General features: G+C 40.1%; 1 protein-coding gene across 1 annotated transcript in view; it reads left to right on the forward strand.

The window, feature by feature from the left end:
• The window catches only part of LOC107120023 (ryanodine receptor 2-like), a gene marked incomplete at both ends in the record, with an annotated part of 282,869 nt that overhangs the window by 218,657 nt on the left and 47,577 nt on the right, over window positions 1–16,635 (forward strand). Inside the window, 8 exons of the mRNA XM_015422666.1 lie at window positions 2,886–3,094; window positions 4,254–4,600; window positions 6,263–6,377; window positions 9,669–9,829; window positions 13,165–13,324; window positions 13,496–13,582; window positions 14,192–14,418; window positions 15,609–16,407. Of these exons, the coding sequence (XP_015278152.1) occupies window positions 2,886–3,094; window positions 4,254–4,600; window positions 6,263–6,377; window positions 9,669–9,829; window positions 13,165–13,324; window positions 13,496–13,582; window positions 14,192–14,418; window positions 15,609–16,407 (2,105 nt within the window). The remainder of the gene's footprint in view (window positions 1–2,885; window positions 3,095–4,253; window positions 4,601–6,262; window positions 6,378–9,668; window positions 9,830–13,164; window positions 13,325–13,495; window positions 13,583–14,191; window positions 14,419–15,608; window positions 16,408–16,635) is intronic.

The following is a 16,635-nucleotide window of genomic DNA, read 5'->3' on the forward strand; positions in this document are numbered from 1 at the left end:
ACTGAAATCCCTTGGTAACAAATTTGCTTTCTATATTGTTGTCGATTTCAAGCATATCTGATGATTACTGGAACGGTGTTTTATCAGACTGTTGGCAAAGCTGCTGTAATATTTTGTTTGTAAACATTTAAATTGCCAATGAAGAAGGTTGACTTGTAGAATGTTGATGGAATATATTGTTCCTATGAAAGAAGCAGGAGTCAGATTAGCTGAGAAAAAATTGGGGAAAAGAAGACTGAGGTTGGATGTTTGGTGAGAAGCGATCTGGATCTGTACTAAAAGCAGCTACACTTTTAAAGGGACAGTACGTGGATCATAGAGATATATGGAGATTTTAAGTTTAGTTTTTTGTGGCTGGACTGGCAAGCTAATCGAAAACCGTTTCTCTGGAGTAAAGGGTTCGCTACCCTAACTTTATATGATCTGCTTGCTAAGAGAAAGGTTAGAATCTCCAATGAGCGTGTTGTAATTGCAACAAAAGGAAAGACTCTTTTGATCTAAGGAAGCAAAGATATCCCAGGAAAAAAGGAACTTGGTTCAGATTATGAATGGACAGATCCGGACTTATAGAAACTAAAAGATAATTGAAGAAAGAAGTTACATTGAAGACGGAAGAAGAAAAACATGTTGTAATGTTTTTACTGAGGGAACATTGGTTTTAAAAGATGCCTAGGGGGTGGAGTAAAGCGTGGTGATGCTAAATTTTTCTTAAGGGCTGTAATTATTGTGTTATAGCTTTGGAACTACTCTCTGTTCAGTCAAATAAACAGGTTTTGTCAACAGAAGCGATGATTGGCGGGCACTCTTCATGTTTGAAAGCAAATGTATAAGGGTAATAACTATGTTTTAAGCATTGTATAACCTCCATTCTTGGGTTTTTAGTTAGATTTTCTTTACTTTTTCCTATAGAGTGTAGAATTTCCCTCCCCAATTTCTGTTGTAGTTTTATAGAAATGCAAATAAAAAAGTCCCCCTTGGGGGGGGGCTTAAAAAAAAAGAACAGGATGTTTGCAGTCATTAAGACCCAACTGCCAGAGGATAGGCTTGTCAAGTCCGCCTGGGGGGCGGGGGAACCCCTGCCCCAGAGGCCCGTTCCCCGCCACCGGCAGATCGGGCCCCGGGGGAACCCCACCACCAAAGCACGCGACGTGCATGTCACCCGGAAGTGACATGACCACTCTATGGTTTTCCCTCGGATGGTCATGGCCCCGCCCCCAGCGTGCCCGGCGTGGTCGCGTCACTTCTGGGTGACGTGATTACGGCACATGTGCGCCGGAGTGGCGCCGGAGTCCCCCATTCCAGTGCCGCTCGGACTTGGGAACCCTACCAGAGGATGAGGAATTAGCTGGGAGTTAGCTTCTGATTTCTGCTGGGGAAATTTTGCAAATTACTTAGGGTGGGTAGAAATCAGGAGCTCACTCTCAGCTGATTACAGGGATCAGCTGAAAAGTCTGGTTCTTCTGATCCCCTAACCTGGAAACTTGGCTTGTATCCCCATCTAACTAAGATGCAACAGGATGGGTGGTGGTGGTGGTCAGAAGCATAGATAATTCCCCCTTTCTTCTCCCCATTTTAAATTGTGTGCTGGGGGGGGCAGAGAAAGAGAACAAATTGCTCCTGTTCTCTGCAGCTGATACTGTAGGATTGGAGCGGGGAGGAAAGAAGCAATTATTATTTTCTGTCAAACTAAAACTGACAGTTTGGCTGAGGAAAACTGGAGTGACCTGTTCCTGTCCTTACAGCCCAAGCTGATACTTGGGGGGAGGGGTGGGGAAAGAAGCAATCTATTCCTCCCCCAAGCTGAAAGTTTAGGCTGAGAATAGTACAAGTTCCCCTTCCCCAAAATTGACAACTTGGATTGAAGGAGGACAGAAGTGATCTATTTTTGTTCTCTGCAGACCAAGTTCTTCTTTTGGGGTGGGAGAAGCAGATTGCTACTCCAGTGTTCCCTCTAAACTGAGATAGTGTGAGCTAGCTCAAAGTTTTTAGCCTCCGGCTCACACATTTTTGTCTTAGCTCAGGAAGGATGGCTCCAGAGCAAACTAGTTTATACAGTAGCCAAGTCACTTGCTCACAACTTTAATGCCAGTAGCTCATAAAGTAGAATTTTTGCTCACAAGACTCCACAGCTTAGAGGGACCATTGCTCACCCCAAGTTCTCAGTTGGAGGGGGGAGCAAATTACTCTCAGCAAACAATTCAGAACACATGTCAGATTTCAGTATGGGATCTTCCTATTAGAATCATCAAGAAATAATTTTATTCTTTCAAATGGCTTTGTGTAGCAGAAATCTTTGTTTTTGTTAATGCCCACTGAATAAAGTATGTCCCCATATATTGAGTAGTACCTTGTACTACAATTGAAATTTAAGTCACATAAACTGAAAACAGTTGAGTATGCCCATGTACTACTGACTAACTGTTGATGGTCTACATATTCTAGGAAGTGTGTGTATGTGGGGGGGAATTCTGGGACATATCATGTTTCCAGCCTAGCCATATCTTTTTGTAAAGAAATATTGTTGTAGCTCTGCAGGGACTTTGAAAGACTGTCTATTTAATCTATACCCTACCTCTATTTACGTCATTAGCTGTGATTTTCTGACCTTTGATGCAGCTAGTATTCAGATAATTCTTAACAAAAATTTGTATTGTTTTGTTTTCTTTGTTGAGAAGTATGACATGCATAAGTACAAGAGGACTGTATTCGTATTATTTCCGATATTGTCTAATCCACATGTAATTATGACTGTGTGAGCATTGTCCATATTAAATTGTATGGGTTATAATTTATGAACTGGAAAAAATTAAATGAAATGACACCTGTTAATATTTATAATCCATAAATTGGATCTGTCTTAATTTTTATTTATTTATTTTTGGCAGGCTTTATACCTGCATGCAGCCTGGGCTTGTCACAAGTTGGCAGAATGAATTTTGGCAAAGATGTCAGCACTCTGAAATATTTCACTATTTGTGGATTACAAGAAGGCTATGAACCCTTTGCAGTCAATACTAACAGGGACATCACCATATGGCTGAGCAAGAGACTACCTCAGTTTCTTCCAGTACCACCAAATCATGAACATATTGAGGTTTGATGTATCTTCTTTTAATTGTGTGGCATTGAGTAGAAAGGTGACTTATCTGTCCAAATCACTGGTTTCCATCTGATTGAGTACAAGAACCATCTCTGTGTAGCTACAATCCCTATGTAGTATTCAGCATTATGCGCAAACAGCAAACCTGTCTGTGCTGTCTTCCAGCTGGGGAGCTGGGGATAAATGCAGATGCCCCCTCACTACTCCATACATTATGTTGTAAAGTGACTTTTCATAATAGTTGTGGTCATTTAGATCATGGCCAGTTAGCATGACATACTGTTTCATTTTCAATGCTTGCTTCAAATGGGGTCCAACCGATTCTATTGCCTCAATAGAACCCTAAAACTAAAAATAGTGGGTGGGTGGTTGAATTATGAACAGTCATCATTTGTTGTGAAAGTATATTGTGGAGAATGAAGTGGCACTGGTTAACAGGAAAAGTTTTATATATCTGGATATATGGCCCTCAAAGTGTAGGGGCTTACAATAATGAGATTTAATCCTCTTGATATTTTTTGTTCATAACTCCAGAAGATTTTCAGTTAAAAGCAGGTGTCATTTTGTAGAAAAAGAGCTGCAGGAGCTCATTAGTATATCTAATAAGTTATTAGCAAAATAGCTCATTAGCATATGTCAGAAGGGAAAGCAAAAAGGGGGGGAGGCATCTTCAAAAGCCTCCCCTTCCCTTCCCCAGCCGGCCTGCCAAGGCGGGCTTGGGGGGGGGAAGCGAAGAGAGAAAGGGTTTAAACTTTAAACCCCTTCTCTCTGGAGTTGCACCGCAGTGGCAGCCCGCTCTTTCCATTACATTCTGTGGGGCCATAGAATATAATGGAAAGAACATGTCGCCCCTTCTCTCTGGAGTGGTGCCGCAGTGGCAGCACAATCTTTCCATTGTATTATATGGGGCCATAGAATACAATGGAAAGATCATGCCACTGCTGTGGCGTGACTCTAGAGAAAAGGAGCGCGGGGGCGGGGCTTGCCGCCACCACCATTTGTGTCCGCTCCTGGGATGCCGGAGCGGCGCTCTGGTATGCTCCAGCCCCAAATGACCCATGGTCTAAAGAAAAAGTTTTTTAAAAGTGTTAAAAAATGGAGAACTTACTAAAAAGTGTAATTTCATTTCACATTCTTGTTTTTTATTTAATAGGTTACAAGAATAGATGGCACAGCAGACAGCTCTCCATGCTTGAAGGTCACACAGAAGTCATTTGGGTCTCAAAATAGTAAAACAGACATCATGTTCTATCGTCTCAGCATGCCTATTGAATGCGCCGAGATATTCTCTAAAATGTCTGGAGGAGGGCTGCCAAGTTCTAGTCTTTTTGGCCCAAAGAATGACCTGGATGAGTTTGATGCTGATTCCGACTTTGAAGTCCTGATGAAAACTGCTCATGGTCATCTGGTACCTGATCGTGCAGAAAAAGAAGCTATAAAATCAGAGTTTAATAACCACAAAGACTATACACAAGAAAAACCTTCACGTCTCAAGCAAAGGTCAACTGTTCTGGTCTTTTAAATTTTTTTTAACCATGATGTGTATTCGTTCACTTATACTGTAAATCAACAATTACATATAAATCAACAATTACAGCTGGGACTAGGGTTGCCAAATGGGCCCGGGGGGGCGGGGAATCCCCAGCTTCGGAGGCCCGATTTCCGCCGTGGCGGAATCGGGCCCTGGGGGGAACCCCGCTCCCGAAGCTGTGTACACAGGGGTCATTTCGTAGAAAAAGAGGTGCAGGAGCTCATTAGCATAACTCATTAGCATAACATATTTGCATATGACAAACCCCCTGACATCACTGGAAGTGTGTCCAAAGGCAACACCCACCGCTCAGGAACCACTGGACTGTTTTGGATTGCTAGCTATTGGGGGGGGGGAACATGCAGATCAGTCCTCACAGAGGAGGGAGAGCTTGTACCTGAATAAAACTTGGTCTTAAAGGTGCCACTGGACTGTTTTGGACTGGGGGGCTGAGGGGAACTCTGCAACTTACCTGGCTGCTTCTTGCTCTGACTGAGGGCTGCTGGGAGCAGAGGGTGGGGCTTGTTGCATGTGCCCACCCCCTGGGCGCTTTACTGCCAGAGCTCCGCTCCTGTGCCCTCCTGCAGGAAATGACCTCTGCTCTTACACAACCACTAAACATATTTTGTCAAGCCATGATTAAAGCCTATCTTGCATGTTTCTGAGATAATTAGGAATTTTCACACATATTATTATTGTTTTTTTCATATTTTATTACGGTTCAAACTTAATGTTTTATTCCCACATTTTATTTCCACATTTTTTCGTACGTTGCCTGACCAATCAACCTGTGCCACCTCAAATGCTGCCTTGCTCTCATCCCACTACCCCTTGCTGCACTGATCACAGCAGGGAACCCTACTTATGTGAACAGCTAATTTAAATAGTTACAAGATGGCCCCTCCCTCTGTGTGAAATGTGTAGAATAGTAATACCAATAACACATTCCATGTGCTTGGAGTTCAAGCTTCACCTGCCTTATAGCTCTTCTAAGCCATGATGCTCAAATGATATTATATGTAGTAGTGTGGGACTGTGAACTCCCCCAAACATGTATCTCAGGATAATCTGAGCCATGTGGTGATTTATCAGCACATAGTTCAGTTTGTCGGTCTGATTCAGAAGGGGTATGTGCGTGACTAATCTGTTACTGCTAAATGTTTTTCTTCAGATAGGCACTTTCAGATAAGAGAAATTCTTATTTATAGTTTTGTATTCTATAATTTATCCAAAGAGCTCTGGGTGGTGTTTGTGATCTTCCCCCCACCATTTTATTTTTACAACAATCCTGTGAGGTAAGGTTGACTGAGGAGGAATGATGGGCCCAAGTTCATCCAAAGAGTTTCATGGTAGATGCTTTGAACTAGACTCTCTTCTGTCTAGTCTGACACTCTAATTATTACAGTACAATGTCTGTTAATATAAGACTGCAGTAACTAGAGACTTTATGAATACTGTGCCGGATAAATGGGAGCCTGGTTAATTATCTTTTGGTAACTTTTCAAGAAACTATATTTCACTTCCAGATCAATAATAAACAGCTTTTATCAACTGAAATTAATCTGCTTGTCCAACTGATACATTAGGAATTTTTTAAAATGCTGATTTATCCAAATTTCTGTATATTACAGATTTATGCTGAGAAGGACGAAACCTGACTACAGCACAAGCCATTCTGCAAGGCTCACCGAAGACGTCTTAGCAGATGAAAGAGATGACTATGATTATTTAATGCAAACATCTACAGTATGGCAACTCAGTGTTAATAGTTTCACTCTTTTCTTTATCCAAGAATTGCCAAATTTTCTTGATGTGCATTACATACAAAGTTTGAAATTATAATGGACATTTGTAGAGCACATTTCTTTTAATGATAAGTGAACTACAAGCTACTTATTTTGGAACTGCTGTTATCAAAGTACTTTTTAAAAAATAAAGTGATTTATAATTGCTTAGTTTATTACTAGGATGTTGTGTTAAAAAGTTAGATAGAACAAAAATTCATAGTACTCCATTTTTGTTCTGAAATTTAGATTTGCATATATACGGTATGTTGTTGTTTTTTTAAGTGCTGTTCAATTTTTGGCCCCAGATGGTGCCAGAAAAGGTAGCTGGTATTTTATGTTCTCTTGGGAGATAAAAGAAAAGTAAGAAAAGCTTTATGTAGATAGACTGCAGAATCAAAGGTAGAACTGTTCCTATTCTGGAGTTCACTTGATGGGGACCACAATGTAGTCAGTGGGCTGTTACTTGCCCATCTTTTGTAGGAAGTTTTAGTGGAACTATTTTTGTACTTTGTTTTTGCTGCTCCGTGGGGATTTGATCATGCAAAGCAACAGGGGTCAGGAGTGACCAGCAATAGTTGGAGGAGCTGGTAGTGTGTGTGTGTTTTAAGTGCTGTCAAGTTGCTTCTGACCTGTGGTGACCCTATTAATTAATATCCTCCAAAATGCCCTATTGTTAATAGCCTTGCTCAGGTCTTGCAAACGGAAGGTTGGGGCTTCCTTTATTGAGTCATCTCCTTTTGGGTCATCCTCTTTTCTTGGTACGTTCTCTTAGCATTATTGTCTTTTCCAGTGACTACTGTCTTCTCAGAATGCAACCAAAATATGATAACCTCAGTTTAGTCATTTTAGATTCTAGGGAGAGTTCATGCTTGATTTGATCTAGACCCCACTTATTTGCCTTTTTGGCGATCCATGGTATTAATAAAATTGTCCTCCAACACCACATTTCAAAGGAACCTTTCTTCCTGTTAGCTTTCTTCATTGTCCAACTTTCACACTCATACATGGTGATGGGGAATACTGTGGCATGAATTAACTTGATCTTGGTTGCAAGTGACAAGTCCGTACCCTTAAGGATCTTTTCTACCTCCTTCATGGCTGCCCTTCCGAGTCGCAATCTCTGATTTCTTGGTTGCAGACAGTCTCCCTTTTGGTTGATGATGGAGCCAAGGAATAGAAAATCTTCAACAATTTCAGTTTCTTCATAGAAGTCAGCCTTTAAGTCATGTAATTCCTCAATAGTCATTAGTTTTGTCTTCTTGACTTTCAGCTGTAATCCCGCTTTGGCAGTTTCTGCTTTAACCTTCAATGGTAGTTGTTTCAGGTCTTCACTGTTTTCTGTGAGTCATGTGCATGTCTCAGATTGTTAATGTTCCTTCCACTGATTTTCACTCCACCTTCATTGAAATCTAATCCAGCTTTCCCTATAATATGTTTTGCATACAGACTGAAAAGATAGGGAGGTAAAATGCATCCTTGTCTGACACCTTTGTCAATTGGAAACCATTCTGTTTCTCCATATTCTGTCCTAACAGTGGCCTCTTGTCCAGAGTATGATCTTATTCATGGCCCATATCTCAAATTCCTTAAATTTTTAAATGTTGTCTGCATTCTTTTTTGTCAAGTGAAATGCTGATTCAGCTTTCCCCTCTGTTGTTTTCAACTCATCTAATTTCTTATTTATAGGCTCAATTGTTTGTTTGAGCATCCCAAATTCATTTTTTTTAACTGTCCGACCTCTCCACTCAGAGTCTTTAAACCAGTCTTGATTTCGTTCCTTATCTCTGTTAAGGCATGCAATAACACAGTCTATTCTCTTTGGTCAGGGTTACTCCCCCCTGCCACCATTTCCTCTAACAGAGACGCCTCTAGATCTGAATCATCTGAGTGTTCAAGGTCAATATTACTCTTTTTGGGAGGTCTATAAGGAGGTTTTTTAGTACCTTTCTTTGCTCTGGTCCTTCCCATAGCTGGCATTGGTATTTGTTCCAAACTTGGCTGTATTTTCTGGAAGCAGAGCTCTTATTTTTCCATGGGAATAGCAGGAGTTGGAAGGGATGCAGCCAGCCAGAAGCTCAGCCACCATGCCCCTCCCCCAATCTTGTTAAGATTTTGATGGATTCCATTTGTTTTGCTTGGAATCAGGCGTGTAGCCATGGTGGGCACTTAGGGGCACGTGCCTCATCACTCATGGCCCAAGCCCCATAATTCCCAACTGCTTCCAGCTGTGCTCTTACCTGCCGGCCTGGCAATGGGCATGGGGGTGGATGCTGTGCAGTTGAAATGGGGCTGGAGTGCTTGTTAGCTGCCTCACTGAGTATTAATTGCACCAGCCCTGGCCAGAATGCGTCAAGGCGCTTTGCAGCAGTAGCGGTGGTGGCAGCAGCAACCAGGTGCTCACCTCCTGTGCTACCTCCTGTGCCCCCCTGTTTCTCTGTCCCCCCTCCTAATCACCTGCTGACTTTACAAACCTGCCTGTGAGCTGCTGAAAGAGGGAGGTTGCTTATTCTTCAGCCCATGAGTCATGGAGAGACAGAAAGTCTTCCACCGCTGTTTTCCTTGTCTTGTGCTTGCCTGCTGTTCAGCCCTCCCCACCCCAAAGCCACCAGCCAAGCCTAGGTTGTGATGAGCCATGCTGTACTGGTGACTAGGGAGTCCCCTCTTACCTGCCATGGTGGGCCTGGTGTTGCACCGAGCCCTGGCAGGAATGTGTCAAGGTGCTTAGCAGTAGTAGCAGTGGTGGCAGCAGCAACCAGGCACCCATTAGTTGCTTTAAAAAAAAACCTTGCTGGTTGAGCATTTTGTTTTGGAAGGATGATGAGCAAGTGCCCCACAGGATTTCCCAATGCCTCACCAACCAAAATTTTCTGGCTATGCCCATGCTTGGAATAGCTCTATTGATATCCCATCTGCTCCTGGTGATTTGTTTCTTCCAATTGCTCTTAGTGAAGCTTTCACTTCACTTTCTAAAACTGTAGTCTGACACTAATTACTATGCCACAATGACTGTCATAGAGTACATGGAGTTATTTTACATCATATCTTCACTGAAGGACTGCAGAATTAACCAATTTACAAGCATAAATGCAAAAGAAGTGCCAGTATAGGAGCTGTTTAGTGGGAAAATGAAAGCACTAAAATAATTTTGATGAATCCTAGTTATAAATCTTCTATAGATTCTTGAGCAAGAGGCTAGCTCTGGATAAAAATGCAATACTAATATTATGTATTATTCTTAATCTCTTGACAGTACTATTATTCGGTACGTATCTTTCCGGGCCAAGAACCTGCTAATGTCTGGGTAGGCTGGATTACATCTGATTTCCATCAGTACGACACAAATTTTGATTTGGACAGAGTCCGCACTGTTACAGTAACTTTAGGAGATGAAAAAGGGAAAGTTCATGAGAGGTTGGCTTTACTTTTCTTTATATTAGAAACATGAAATATAATTTTTGAATCATGCCTGATCTTGTCATAAAAGACATGTAATATTTAGTAATATTTATACGTTCTTTTGTCTGAAATAAAAATCATACGCCATATACAGAATTAATTTTAATAGAGTTTCCCATTTTTTCTTTCTTTCATTACAAAGCTATGCTGTTGGGTTTTTTTACTTCAGTAAAGGCTCAGTCAGTGAAGATTTATGTTGTTCTATTCAGTCCAGTGTTAACTGAAATCTAAATATACATGTCAAGTTAAATTTCCCCAAACAGAACTGAGAGTCTATTTCTCAGAAGGTTACCTGTGTTAATCTGCTGCAGCTAAACCAAGTCTTGTGGCACCTTAAAGACTAACACATTCTTTTTGGTCTGTAACAAGTTGTTGTTAGTCTTTAAGGTGCCACAAGATGCCTGCTAATTTTTGCTGCGTTGGACTAACGTAGCTACTCTGGAATTATTTTCCTGGCAGGATTTCTGTGCCATTTAAAATGGCAGAAGTCCAACAGGGGAGTTTTTCTTATCACCAACTCCATTCTTGGAAAGGTGTGTCTGCTGAATTTTGCAAAAAGTAAATGGGGACCAAAGTGGCTTATAATATCGCTCTCCTCTCCTGCAGTTCTCTGCACAACTCCAAACAAGCAGTAAGGTAGGTTAGGCTGGGAGAGAGTAACTGGCTGAAGCCCACCCTCTGTGCTTCAATGGCAGAGCGCTAAACCAAGTCTTGTGGCACCTTAAAGACTAACACATTTATTGTGGCATGAGTCAGAGTTTTTTAATTGTTGTTTTAATGTTTTCTATGCATTTTAACTCTGGATTTAATTGTTTAAATGATGCATTTTTGTTGGATTTAATGGTTTTCAAGATGCGATTGACATATGTTTTAACTTCTTGGCTGCCTTGATGGCCATCATGACAGTGGAAAGGCAGGATATAATTGTGATAAAATAAATAACTACAGCCTGATTAAGGGGAATCTGGTTCCCAAAATCTCATGCGAAAACATGTTTAATAGTTTTAAAGTTGTCTTGAGACTCGCATTTCATAAATATATCTAAAAGTCTAGTCCTGGGGTGTTTTTTAAAAAAATCATACTCTGACTACAAAAGGGAGCTCTGAGCACTGCTATGCAGTGACCATTCCCAAACTTTTAATAGCAATGATCACCTAAGGGGAATGTATTATGCGTCTCTATATAGAGCACATAGAGACTCCTACTCCCATTCATTCCAGTACCAAAGTCTGCCTCTGTGTAATCCATATTTTGTAATGACAGGATGTAGTAGTTAGTGATGCTTACAAAACCCTCCTTGGCTGAATTTATCCTCAGATATTGAGCATATTACCTGAATTATTTGCTGGAATGGTATTTCCTGATTGCTTTCATTAAAAAGAAGTTAAAATGATTTTTTTTTAAATAAATCTGTCTGGAGTGGTAGTTTTTATCTATTTATTTATGAAAGATAAAAATAAAACAAAATCCATCAAAACTATACACTTGTTTTCGGAAAACACTTGTGTTTTTAAATTTGCTTTTATGGTTGTTGTATAACTATGAATATTCTCTTGTGAATCAGAAAAAAACCCAACGAAGTAAACCCTTTCAATACTAATAACTTTGTGTGCTAAAACCCTTTGGTGCTTTTTTTACGGATAGAGTTTTGTTATGCTCTAAACTTTAAAAAACCCCAAATAATTATCTTGTTTTTCCACTGCTCATTTATTCATTTACTATGTATACCATGCCTTTCACAATATCAAATAGTGGCTCAAGATGGCTTACAAATGGGGACGTAAATCGCATAATACAAACACATTGAAACAGTATTAAATCAATAAAAAAATAAAATGGCCCTTGAGACTCAGTGGCACAAACATAATTTTGATTCAATTTACTTGCCTCCAAAAGGCTTTTTACACTGCCCCTGGAACTTTGCCAAAGTAGGAATCCTCCTGATTGCCCCAGGAAGACAGTTCCAAAGAACTGGCACTACAACCAAGAAGGACTACACTTAAGCCATGTATGACCACATTTTAAAAAGAAAATACACTTCCAGATTTTTAAAGATAGATAGATGATAGAAGATAGATAGATAGATAGATAGATAGCACTTCTATGCAATATAAAAACAAAATAATATCCTTCAAAAGTAATTTCTGGATGTGTGAGAATTGGACGTACTAGACCACTTGTACATGGGGTCATAGTACTTTCTAGTAGTATCCTAATAGTATTTTTACAATGCTGGGAAAAATATGAAGTGCTAGGATAAAAGGCAGCCCAATCTAGCTATATCCAGGCTATATAATCCCTACAGTGCACATGGGAATGCAATAATAATATGAACATTCTCATGACAATAAACTCCACAAACAACTGAAAATATTGTTTCAAATAAATTCCTGCAGTTCTAGACATACGTGTAAATTTTACTAAATTTTATAGGTTTGCACAATGGCTCTGTCCCTAAATTCAAAATATCATTACACTATCCATGTTCAGTGCATATACATATAAAAGCAATGTTGGATTTACTTGGCATTCCTTATAATGGGCCATTATTCAAATTGGCAGACAGTTGTTTGTATGCAGACAGTTGTCAGTGGAAGGTACATGGATTTTTTCCAGTGTGTCTCCTCCCCACCCCCATCTGCTGCAGTCCCTTTCAGCCTCTGGGAAGGTTTCTCTTAAGTTCCAGGAACCCACTTGCATCAGGAGGGTTGCAGTGAGGAGGGGAAGGGGGTGAAATTACCGGTCTTCATTAGCAGGAATGAAAGAGAGAGGAGGGATGATTTCATTCCCTTTCACTGGAACATCTCAACCCATGTGGATTTTCATCCATGTAGGTCCCACAACACTAGTCATAATGGTCCTGGTCATCAAAAGGAACTATAGTGAGTGGTAGAGGAACAGTGGGAAAAAAAATCAGAATTTTGCGGCTGGTTGTGCCATTGAATATTAAATTCAATTGAAATGAACAATTAAGCCATATTAGTTTTAGTTGTAGATGGATACATCCAAGTTCCTTTGTATTGTGTTTATTGTGATTGCACTGATGGGAAGGATGGGAGTTGCTGTGTTCACAGGGAAATCTGAACATCTAGCTACTCTGTCCTCTTCTATGAATATGGAAGTGTTATATGCATTAATGGGAATTTTCTTTTCCATATGCAAAGATTTAATTAACATGGAAAAGAATGAGGTAGCCAATGCACAGAACTAGAGCCCTTTAGATGTTTGGGTCATGGCTTCGCATTAAACTAGCATAATATCTCACATGTTATTGATCTTTTGCAATGCAGTATCAAACGAAGCAACTGCTATATGGTGTGTGCAGGAGAGAGCATGAGTCCAGGACAAGGACGCAATAACAATGGATTAGAGATTGGCTGTTTGGTTGATGCTGCGACTGGTCTCCTGTCCTTCATGGCTAATGGCAAAGAGTTAAGCACATATTATCAGGTAATTACTTTTAGCTTGTTATTTTCCCACAATCAGGCATCGAGATTGGTTTTGTTTTAGTTCATTTAACAATTCATAAAAACTTGGCAATTCACACATATTTTGTTAACTGTTCTTGTAGCCTGTACCTAGCATCTTGAATGGTATTTTTTTTGTTTGTTCATGATACAGGTTGAACCAAGCACTAAATTATTTCCTGCAGTATTTGCACAAGCTACAAGCCCCAATGTTTTCCAGTTTGAGCTTGGAAGAATAAAGGTATTTACTGTCTATTTCTATGATAAGCTGTTGCATTCAGAATGCTTCTAGCACTGAAGTAGTGCTTCACTGCTAGCACTGAAGTAGTGTTGTCTACTACTACATGAAAGCATGAGATTACTAGAGCTTTGTAGAGGAGATGAGCATTCTCTCAGGTTGCTTTTCAGCCATTAGATACCTTGGTGGTTGACATCTTGACTTTTCTGATGAAGAAAAAAGCAGACACGGGACCTTTAAAAGACATTTGTGTTCACATGGAATCTGTGTATATTGTCCTTCATACTTGTTGTCATCTTGTCTGGAGACCATGGGTACTACAAGCCTCTTGGTAACCTTTTCACCATTGTGGAGGGAAGGGGACCTTGCAAACTTGCTATAAGATCTACTAAAAACTAGTGTTGAATTTTGCCAGAGCTGGTTGTGCCTTGGCCAGAGATAAATGGTGGGAAGCAGAGATGCAGTTTCGACAAGAGTGTCTCATTGTACATGTTAATCTGCTATGTAAGCTTGATTATGGCATTATAAATATATATATCATTTCTTATTTTTATGTTCTGTTGTTGATTGGATTCTTAAATGTGACAGTCACATCTGACTTGTTCTCTCCAGAATGTAATGCCATTGTCAGCTGGGTTGTTCAAGAGTGAGCACAAAAACCCAGTCCCCCAGTGTCCTCCCCGTCTCCATGTTCAGTTTCTGACACATGTACTTTGGAGCAGAGTGCCAAACCACTTTCTGAAGGTGGATGTATCACGGATCAGCGAGCGTCAAGGCTGGTCAATACAGTGTCTGGAGCCCTTACAGTTCATGTCCCTCCATATCCCAGAGGAAAACAGGTATTGATTGCTGCATTTACACGACGAGGAGAACTAGGAGGGTGGTGGTGGTGGTGAAAAGTGCTGTCAAGTTGCAACCAGTTTTGGAGACTTCATAGGGTTTTCAAGGCAAGAGTTGAGCAGAGGTGGCTTGCCATTGCCTGCCTCTGCACAGCAACCATGGTATTCCTTGGTGGTCTCCCATCCAAGTACTAACCAGGTCCAACTCTGCTTAGCTTCAAGTCTCTGATGAGATCAGGCTACCCTGGGCCATCCAAGTCAGGAGGAAGGTGATATCAATAAAAATGTGTGGCAAATTGTATTCCTGGGGAAATATTTTTTTTCCTGTATTAAATATGCTTTGCAATTTTTTTTGGTATAGGAGGCTTAGTGAATTTATTCAGAATAAGAGACAGACATACACATTAGCCAGGCTACTGTGATGGGAAAATCCATGCCTATATATTTACATTTACCAGTCTTCTATCATGGAAGTCAAAACATGCCTTTCAACTATACTTTGGAACTTAGTGGAACTTTAGACATTTTTGCCCTATAGCATTATAGAAAATAATTTTTGAAACCTGGGGGTTTCCAAAGCAGCTTTGTATATGTCAAGAGTAACTGATGTTGGTAGGGAGAAAAAGAGCATCAGAAGAGCATGATCTAATGTATGGGCATGCATAAACATGTATTCCATTTATGTTACGTCCCATATCAGGTTACCAATATATCAATCTGCCAATAATCACATATCATACTTTTATTACTTTGTGTAGTTTTGTTTATATATCACATGAACTGTGGATATTGTGATATTCTGAGTGCAAGCTACTCCATTAATAGTGATCGGTTAGGCTCTATCAAGGCAGGATTTAAGGTTGGTTTATTAACTACAGTTAGTCTTGAATGGTGTCTGAATGCAGATATCCTGGTTTAATCTAATTTCTTCCCTGGTCATATCCCCACTCCAACTACAGGGAGGAGGCAATGAAGCCAGAATTTTTTGAGGCAAACCAGGATTTGAGTGATCATCTGTAAGATGAATCCTTTTTTTACAAACCAATGTCATGCTTTTGCATGATGTCTGAACAGAGTTAAAAATGTGAATCATTTCAAAGCAATTAAAGAATGATGATGATGATGATAATCATCATGTTCCTATCCATAATAGCTATTTTTAACTTCTCTATTCTCTCTTTTTTCTGTAGGTCAATAGATATTTTAGAATTGACAGAACAAGAAGAATTATTAAAATTTCACTACCATACACTCCGATTATACTCAGCAGTTTGTGCTCTTGGGAACAATCGAGTTGCACATGCAATGTGCAGTCATGTTGATGAGTCTCAACTTCTATATGCAATTGAGAACAAATATATGCCAGGCTTGTTGCGTGCAGGCTATTATGACCTCCTGATTGACATTCACCTTAATACCTATGCCACTGCAAGGCTGATGATGAACAATGAATTTATTGTTCCAATGACAGATGAGACAAAAAGCATTACTCTTTTTCCAGATGAAAATAAAAAGCATGGCCTCCCTGGAATTGGGCTCAGCACCTCCCTGCGACCCAGAATACAGTTTTCTTCTCCCAGTTTTGTAAGGATTAACAGTGAATGCTACCAATATAGTCCTGAATTTCCTCTGGAAATTTTGAAGGCTAAAACCATAGAGATGCTGACAGAGGCCGTTCAGGAAGGCAGTCTCCATGTCAGAGATCCTGTGGGTGGAACTACAGAATTTTTATTTGTTCCTTTAATCAAGCTTTTTTACACTCTACTTATCATGGGAGTATTCCACAATGGAGATCTGAAACATATATTGCAACTAATAGAACCTAGTGTTTTTAAGGAAGACACAAACCATGAGGATGAGATACAAGTACCAGAGAAGGGACTTGTTACAGAAGGGATAAATTTGGAAGGCGGACAGGAAGAAATCAAAGAGAAGGTGCCAAAGGAAGGACTTCTTCAAATGAAGCTTCCTGAGCCTGTGAAATTGCAGGTAAGAATGAGACAATAGACAAATGATAATGAATTTGGTACCTATTTTTCTTCATTATTCCATGTAAGACTTGTATTTCAAATAGTTATATAAATCTCAATGAGCTTATGCAGAGGACCTTAACTATTGTTGAGTGTTATGTTTGGACCAGTGTTAATCATAGTTAATCCCAGCCTTGGGTTACTTCTAATCCAGAATTTGAAGTAGTCCTGTTTGGTTTAGAAACAG

This window comes from Gekko japonicus, unplaced genomic scaffold (genome assembly GCF_001447785.1).
Source record: "Gekko japonicus isolate JY-2015 unplaced genomic scaffold, Gekko_japonicus_V1.1 scaffold2167, whole genome shotgun sequence".
NCBI lineage: Eukaryota > Metazoa > Chordata > Lepidosauria > Squamata > Gekkonidae > Gekko > Gekko japonicus.